The 9537-nt window shown below is 34.8% G+C and overlaps 1 protein-coding gene across 1 annotated transcript; it reads left to right on the forward strand.

The window, feature by feature from the left end:
- Nucleotides 1–2777: 2777 nt before the first annotated feature.
- Nucleotides 2778–7148, forward strand: LOC148677979 (G protein-coupled receptor 26-like). Its single transcript, XM_088629478.1, has 3 exons — nucleotides 2778–4212; nucleotides 4645–4758; nucleotides 5722–7148. The coding sequence occupies exons 1-3, from the start codon at nucleotides 3545–3547 to the stop codon at nucleotides 5957–5959; spliced, it is 1020 nt and encodes a 339-aa protein (XP_088485604.1). The 5' UTR covers nucleotides 2778–3544; the 3' UTR covers nucleotides 5960–7148.
- The last annotated feature ends 2389 nt before the right edge of the window (nucleotides 7149–9537 follow it).

Below are 9537 nucleotides of genomic sequence, written 5' to 3' on the forward strand. Positions count from 1 at the left end.
GGACAGCTGAGTCTTAGATACATTCCCTTAAATTCTGTCACTAAATCTAATAGATTTAATAGATAGGCAACAGTTACTGGGTCACAGGTGTATTTCTAATGTTCACTGTAGAACAACCTTTGGACCTAATAAGTATCCCAAGTGGAATAAATATTTTTTTATGATGATCAATATATTTTAAAAAAATATAATTGAAAGTCAATTCTGAAACTTAAGTATTTTATGTAATCACACTTTCCAAGTGCTGAGCCATTACTGGTATAAATTATAAACATTTTTAACAGTTCTCAGCCTTTGTCTTGTACCAAATAACGTGTTATAAGATTTTTCCTTACCAAATCAAATTATTTATAGACAACAACTTTTGAACCAAATCCAAATCAGTTTGTAGAAAAACGTGCATACAGTACTGTATGTGCTAAACTGGAGATGGCAAAGTAAAACATGGTATCATCTGCATATACTATAAATGAATGCTCATTTTTTTCTATAAAAAGACTAAGTCTTTATAACAGTAAAGGACAAAGGATATAAAACTGAACCTTATGAGAAACTGTATTTCTATGTAATTCAAGAAATTTGGATACATGTTCAATAATTGCACTCAGGAAAGGTATGCATTAAACCAAATCAGACAAATCTAGGTAAAAAAAAACTTTGGTAAAAGTATACTATGATCAATGAAATCTAAATGTTTTGAAAACTCAAATAAAATGACTCCAGTTAATTTACCTTTATCAGGAGAGTATGTAAGTGTCATTAGTTAATCTCAGTAGTGCTGTCATGGTTGAATAGTTTGAAACCAGACTGGAAATGTGATAAAAATTGAACTCTTTAAGATAATCAGATATCTGGGAAAGTAATATTTACTTATTTAAATGACAAGAGTTATCACCTTTATAAAGGGGGGGGGGGGGGGGGTTCTGAGTCTAACACATTTCAATACAGATGGAATCTCACCAGTTGCTAGTGACAAATTAAACTAAACTGTAATAGGGCACATTAATTTATAATCAGCTCATTTAATAACATTTGGTTCTAGTTCATCTAAACTGGGTCCTTTATTAATCCTTACTTAATTCTTAATTTTTAAGTCATGAAGAAGACACAAAACCTGTATTTGCTTCATTATTTTAAACTGAAATATCATTTTTTTATGACTGGTATTCTGGTGATGAGTACTGTACATTTAGAAAAAGTATATTAAGTTTGATCAGAAGAAGAAGTGATCTCAGATACAGTACAAAATGCTGAATAAACGTGTCAGCTACTGAATGTGCAAGGGCTCAGCAATGACACTGTCATTGACGGTTGTCTGCTGAATAAGCTTATTGCTGGATTTGTTAAAGGGGTTATTTGCAGATTTCTAGAAAATGTTTAGATTTTTAATTTTTTTAAGGCAAGACTTTAACATCTTTCAAATAGAAGGCCTTAGCATTTCTTGTTTTGGTTTTGCAAAACAAGGTTTGGATGCCTACGAATCTCCCAATCAGAAAAGTGTATTAAATTCTTCCTTTGACTTCGAATGTCCTCCAAGGTGCATGTCTGTCAAAGACTATTGTGAACTTCTGCATGTGCAGAGATAGTCCCATGACTCTTTGATTGTTGGTAGTAACTGAAATCTTTTTCAATTAATATTAATTAAATCACAAATGAAAGACTCACTATTAATTATCTGCTTTTTGTTACTTCTGTAATGTTATCGCTGTTATTGCCAGTTTTGGTGGTACTTTTGGTGGGATCTTAATTTTCCAGCAGCAGTATATTGTAAAATGATTTCTGAAGCAATCTATGAGGATTCACAATTTTACAATTCTATCAGGTCTTGTCACCAGTATCCAGTGAAGTAAAGTTCCATTTTTAGTTTGAGGATTGATTCTAGTCAGTGTTTTAACTAGTTGGGTTAAAATAAAACTCTTCTGTCTGTAGCTGAAATCTTGTTTAACCAGTCTCTATTACAATCCCCTGAAATAATCTAATGATTCAATTGAAACGTACCTACAGTATGTAAGACTTGTGTCAAACATTGTGTACAAGCTTGGTCACCATGCTACACAACAGATATTACTGCTCTGGAATCAGAAAAACAACATACACTTTCTGGGAATTAAAGGAATGCCCTACACTGACAATCTAAATAAACAACCACTTTAGTCTTCAGCAGAGAGCAGCGATTATTAAAGGGGACCTGATTAAAGTATTAAAAAACCTCAAAGGAACTGACAAAGTCATCCCAATGGACATCTTCAGAAAAAACAATAAAACAGCAGCCAGTAATGAAGGACATTAAGAGGGTGCACATTTAAAACTGCAAACAGGAGGTGCTTCCTTTGCACAATGGGTTATAGGAATGTGGATTAAGCTACCAATCTATGTTGTTGAAACAAATCTTGTTCTTTTGTTGTTATGTTTTACTATGTTATAACTGCTCTTTCTAAAAACTGGCCATTGAACCTTAAACGTGACAGGTGTCATTGCACAGTAGCTTCTACTTAGTTCACTTGTATTACTTAAAGTAGTGGACAGGAACTTGCTGGGAAGATTCTTAAAGTACTTAGTTTTCTATGTACTGTATTAATACATCTATTAAACTCTGATTTTCGCTTCAGAACGTGTTGAATCGATAGATTTCACCCGGCCGACCAGCTGTTTAGCGCTGTAATGTATGACAGGTGGTGGATTTCTCACACTTCTCCATCGTCACAATAGGATCCTATTTTTAACTCCGTGCAGTCAATGGCGTCTTGTTTACACTAGGGAAGGAAAATGGTTTTAATGACATCCAGCACCCACATCTGCACACAGCTCAATTCATAGTCGTGTTTAAATGCAGGAACTATTTTAGCACATTTAATAGTACATTTTAACGTACTATTAAAATCATGTAAATCAAATTTCTATAATTAAACGAACGTTGTTGATTCACATAAAATGAATGAACGGGGCACTATCTTATTTACTGTATTCGTTTGCTCCTTTTTCATTTCGGTATGTCTGGCTTTGTTTTTTGTATACTAATTGCAAAAGAGTCATTTCACATCAGCATACTTTTACACTTAAAAGTGATCGGGTCATTAAAATTTTACAAAGATTTGTCATGTCTGCTGTTACCCTATTGAACATCTTTTGCGCATGACCCGTGTGAACAGGCGCTGATAAACGTGTCACAAAGCTTTTCTCGGGCTTTTCACACTGAAGAAGTCACAGCGGCAGAAGAATGTGAAAAAGGCACCAGCTCTTTTATTTTAAACCAGAAAGCACTTTATACTTTGATACTCATACAGTAAATATTTGGACTAAACCGGTACCTGCTTGAGAAAGGAGGTGACAAGCTTCAAGAACTTAATGGTTCGTCTGCACAAAGGAACTCGATTCTCTGTGTTCAGCACGCCGGACAGCTCCACCCGAAAGCTGACTTGCAGGAGTTAATTAAGAGTATGAGAAGTGTCAAAGAGGTACAACGGAGGGGCATGCAGGAGATAGCGTTCGAATATTTGTTTTCAACGATTGAAGACAATCCTCTATTGTAATTTCGGATTAAGAAATGGACTTGCCAGAAATTCTTTTGGCTTTGTTTATTGTCGTGGTAGTGATTGTTTCTTTGGTATCGAACTTACTAGTGTTGTTATGTTTCATCTACAGCACCGAGATTCGCAAACAAGTCCCGGGTATTTTTATCATGAACTTGTCTTTTTGCAATTTACTTATTACTGTTTTCAACATGCCGTCCACTTTACTCGGGATTATCAAAAACCATCAGCCCTTTGGAGATTGGATCTGCCAAACTGTAAGCTTTCTGGAGACTTTCTTGACTACAAACACGATGCTAAGCATGGCTGCTTTAAGCATAGATAAATGGATTGCTGTAGTGTTTCCACTGAGTTATTCAAGTAAAATGAGATACAAGGACGCAGTAATCATGGTGTGCTACTCATGGTTTCATTCTCTTACCTTTTCTCTCATCTCGCTGCTTTTTTCTTGGGTTGACTATAACCAAATCTATGCATCTTGCACCTTACATTTAAAAGAAGAAAGAGAAAGGAGAAAGTTCACTGTATTTACCATCGTGTTCCATGCCACGAGTTTCATGCTTTCCCTACTAATACTGTGCTTCACATACTTAAAGGTTTTAAAAGTTGCAAGGTTTCACTGCAAGAGGATAGACATTATTACCATGCAGACTCTACTCTTGCTGGTAGATATTCACCCAAGGTATTTATGCAAGCTTACTTTTGGTGTATTTAGTGTGTTTTCAAAAACTTTGGCAAGCTTCAAAGCCTGATGTTAGAATCGCCCAAAAAAGCATATACAATACCTCATTGTCAACTTCACTAATCGTAGCAACTATATATCTTCGGGATGAATTCATTTCAATCTACGGGACATGCAGTAATAACGCGTGTGTATATGGATGAAATACGGAACGCTAAAACACTGTTTAACTGTATATAAAACGATTTAAAGCATTGTGTTTTTTAACCAATATCTGCTCCTCTGTCTTTCCTTATTTAAATTGGACGAAGACAATATTTACTTTTTTACTGTTTTATCAAACGCTTGCCTAAAAAAAAAGTATTTGTTCACGTTCACACATATATAAGCAGAAATTATTTCATACTAATAACATGTTCTAAATATTTTCAGTGTTAAACAACGTTGCCTCGTTGAACAAAAAAAGAGGAGACAGCGTGCTACTAAGAAAATCAGCATTTTTATAGGATCGTTTATTATCTGTTTCGCCCCATATATTATTACAAGGTGAGTAATTATTTCAAAGACAGGTGGCAACGGGAACAAGTTACTTTTGCTTGTGTTCTTATCAAACTAGTCTACACTGTTAAATTAATTGTGTAAGCAGTCTCCTTTTGCATAATGAGTTGATTAGACGTTCTAAAAAAAAGTAAAATAATAGAAAACGTCCACATAATCAGTAATTTTGAGGGCGCTGTTACTGCGTTATTATTAGTTAATATGTATCACCTGATAAAACATTCTAATATGATTGTATAAAATAAAGTGGACAACTGTGAGTGGAATGTATTGATATGGGCATTACCAATTGTTGATATGAATGCCCCCAAAATAATTGCCCCCAAAGTATAAGTTGTTTTTCTCAATGAAAACAAGTATTTCAGATTCAGATAATATTGTTTTAAGAATTAAATCCAATGCCTGTTCACTAAGCTTTTAACTGTTCAATTGTTTAATTATTCTGTGGATCAACTGTTTACAAGCAGTTTTAAAATCAACAATATTTACTTTAGGGGGAGCTTATTGGAATCATTTATCTTCTGCAAAAATACACTCAGCTAGAATTCAAGGCAATATTTTCAGATTTTTGTTTGTAAGGTATTCAATTTCAATTAATACCACAGTACTTTCAAGTTAAACCAACATACAAACAGTGCATTCAAACATGCACACATATATAATGATTATAATGAAAATGTGATATTTTCTGATTAACATGAAGTGGCAGTATTTCAGTATAGGGACTTAACAAGGATTTCAAATACTGTATATGGCATGGAGTGCAAATAAGGTGTGGTACTTTCATGTATATTGTATTATAGAACTTGCTTTTCATGACTTCTTGTCACATAAAATATTCTATTTAGTGCTGCTTCTTGATCTGTGTCTATATTTCAAAGTTCTAGCAGATTAATACAGTATATCTTACATGCTTTATTAATGTAGCTTTTCTTTTATGCTTTTTCACAGACTGATAGAGCTCCTTCCATTTATAACAGTAAATCACCACTGGGGAATTGTAAGTAAGTGCCTCACATACAGCAAGGCTGCATCAGATCCATTTGTTTATTCTCTTCTGCGTCAACAGTACAAGAAGGTCTTGGTTAATATTGTCAACAAGATTCTTAAAAGAGATCTGTATCCTTCATCTGGGCACAACAGCTCTTTGGACACAGAGAATGATTACTGTCTCCAAAGAGTCAGCTAACAGAACTGTAAAAGGATAAGCTACTCAATACAGAAATATGGTGATAGAGATGGTAGTGTACATGGTCTTTGAAATAATTACAGAAATGCATTCTTCATATTTGTTATGAAACTGATTTAGAGAAAATGATGTGAAAATGCCAAAAACAAGGTGTATAACACCTTGATTCAGATTTTTTTCGCCTAGTTAAAATGTTTAGAAGGGCAAGCATTCAGAATCCATGAGTTTTTCTTGAAGGAAAGAGTGTGTCATCTTGCACAAGCATCTGAAATGCATGTGCCATTTAAAGTTCTCAATTACAATTCTGGATGATTGCAAGATAAGCAATGTTTAAGGAAATATAAGCATTAAATATCTGTCTGGAGCAATCCATTACAATATCATTAATATACAGTAATAGGCGATTCTTATTAAGTGGTCAAAGGCTGAAGCCTTTTTGTCTTCTGCCAGTTGCAGATCACTTGAAAATGAGCAATGAGGATGTAGATCAAGCACAAATACAGTACAGTGCTATAGCTAAGTGTGGTGCTGTAGCTTACAGCTTGTAGCTTGAATCTATTCAACTGCAAAGATAATACATGTATTAGTATTTTTTGTGAAAACAGTCTGCTTGTGTAGGGCAAAACTTGTTGTTTTATATCTCCAGAACATTCTGCTTATCTGACAAAACACATACTCTGGATATTCCCCTATCTATTTTCTTTACTGGATTTCAATGCACTTTGTCTTTCAGAGTCAATACTTGCAAGAAAAAGCCAAAGGCAAATATTAGTTTTTCATTGTATCAAAGCTTATGTTAGAATCGAATGTACTGCCAGATTGTTAAAACTGAAATGTATTTGTATTCTTATTATTTTGCTGAAACTTAAATGTTTATACAATGATGTTTATATGCTGTATACAACATTAGGTTATCATGTTTGCACTGAATTGTGTGAAAACAATATCATTTATTTGCTTAAACAGTTATTATTAAGGAAAGAATTAACAGAAGAATTCAACGGTTGTGTAGGAAATATTGTACTATTAATTTGTTTTGTTTTACATATATTTTGTGCCAGATTATGGTAATCTCTGTACATTTATGTACCTTTGGTTTGTCAGTGTAATTCCATTCAACTAATTTGCAACATATCCACTTTGCTGCTTTTGAGATATAACATTAAAAAATATTTGAAAGCAAAAACAACTATGACCTTGAATCATATGATGTCTTCTCGTACATTTCAAGAGGAAAACCATACAAGTACAAGTACAATAAAGCTTTGTAAATATCCTTGTACAGATGTTCACTGTTGTATTGTTATGACCTTGCTTACTGTAGTTTGTTCACATATCTGCTGTGTTTCTTTTCTCAGGACAGTGAAGGCCTTTTTTAACAGCTTACATTGTTATCATACCACCACTTCATCTCCTAAGTAAATGGAGGGCCAAAGATAACAGAGCAACTGTAAACTCAACTCTGGGTTGGTCAGAGGACACTTTGCCTATTTTGATATCTATTGTAGGGGTACCCTGGCTAAAATGATTTGCTTACAGCACAGCACCTTTCTGCTGATTTAAAGATCCACATACAAAGGAATCCAAAGGAATTAGAGACTAGGGGAGCAGCTCCTATTTATGAAGCGACTTTTCTTCCAAAGAGAAGATACAGTATAGTATTTGTTATTATTTGAACATTGACGTCTCTTAGTTATGAGGACTTAAAACATTTTGTCCTTTATAGTATTTTATTTGAACATATCATCTTAAAAGACTCTGCATACTTTTGTTTATGTAATTGAATGTACATCTCTCTTCAAAACAAATTTATTTTAAAGTGTTTAGTTATTTGTGGACTTTTTGGTTGGTTTAATGCAGTAAACAACACTGAAAACAACATAAAATATGGAATTAATGGAATAAATCATTTTTAGCTTTTGATTTTAGTATAAATTTGCAGTCGTTTGCAATGATGACCATAATTTATAAAATAAGATCAGCTGAGTAAAGACGTATTTGGGTATGTATTTGGGAATGATGCAGAAAACAAGTTAGATGTACTGTAGAGTCCTGAATATAATTAAATTCTCTGTGGGAAATCACTGTTGATGAGCTCAGTGCAGGGTGTGTAGCCATGTGCAGTAGGTTAATTCCAAATAGAGCTACAAGGTGAATTCTGAATCTTTAAAAATGGGTGAAATTGATGTCCATTTAGGGTGTCAGAGTAGTGCAGTAGATATCATTGCTGTCTCACAGCGTTAGGGCCTTGGGTTCAGTTCCGGACCTGAGGTGCTGTCTCTATGGAGTTTGCATGTTCTCTCCCGTGCATGCATGGGTTTCCTCTGGGTGCACTAGATTCCTTCCATGGTACAAAGACATTGTAAGACTGTGTCTGTGTGCACCCTGTGATTGGCATCCAGTCTAGGGTGAAACTGTCCTTGCACCTAGGCTCCTGTTCCCCCAGTGACCTGTAATGGTTAAGAAAGTGATTAGAAAATGGATGGATAAATGTCTATTTAATGCAATATGGCACCAACACAAGTTGGAAGATGATAAGGGCATCACAAGTAAACTTTGTAACAGAGTGATAATATCAAACATCTGCAGTGTGACTTACTGTACAGTAAGTGTTGGAATGAAGATTTCACAGTTGAGTGGGTGAGTGTGCATTAACTGAAAGCCACTCTGCTGGTGGTCGAGTTTACAGGATAGCAGAAGCTGATATTTTCCAAATTGAAAAGCAGGGCCAGTACATTTCTCTGTCTGTGGTTTGGTTCTTGCCAGTTAATGTCATTCAGATCAAAGTGCCAAACTTTGCATGATTCTATTTCTTTTTGCATCCATGTCTGATCTTCAAGCAAATGTGGAATTCATCAGTGTAGGAAAGGCACAGGGGACTGAAGTGTTGAATCAAGTTACCTGAAGGAAATCACGAGGTTATACATTTGAGGGGCAGGGATAGAACCCCATGAGACGCTGCATGCAACATTCTTTCTTGCTAGCCTTGTTCAAAGTTGACAGACTGTAAGTGCTAGGACAAGGACAAGGATGAGCACTTCAAGATGCAGGTTATACCAAACAGAATTGGATGACGTATTTATCAGGAAAATCTAGGAAAACTACAGTACACGATGGCATTAAAACATGATGTTAATGTAGATCCAGAGAGGGTGTGTCTGACGAATTTGACACATGAATAGGCAAATATTGTGCCCGATGCTTATATTTATTGACAAAGATGCCAACATGTATCATACAATAATAAAACAGTAAAATACTTTCGTGTGTTTTCTACTGCAAGGTCAAAATCTGTTGAGCACACTCCAGGGGAAACAGGATTCTTCTTAAAAGAGAATCTTGGAGAGACATACCCAGCAATTACATTACCACACTCAAGCTGTGTGGAGGTTTGGTTCCTGTTTTTCTTTCTTTGTTGTGTCTGGACTGTCAAAAGCTGTCCCGTACACGGCTCCTGGTATAATATTCTAAAAAAAAAACTATTTCAGAAAGAAAAGAAAAACATGGAATTAAATGCCCATGTATTTTTAACTTTTAACCATTGTTTAAAATACATGTACATGTTAACACTACATTTC

Source organism: Lepisosteus platostomus, chromosome 1, assembly GCF_059453375.1.
Source record: "Lepisosteus platostomus isolate fLepPlt1 chromosome 1, fLepPlt1.hap1, whole genome shotgun sequence".
NCBI classification, from domain to species: domain Eukaryota; kingdom Metazoa; phylum Chordata; class Actinopteri; order Semionotiformes; family Lepisosteidae; genus Lepisosteus; species Lepisosteus platostomus.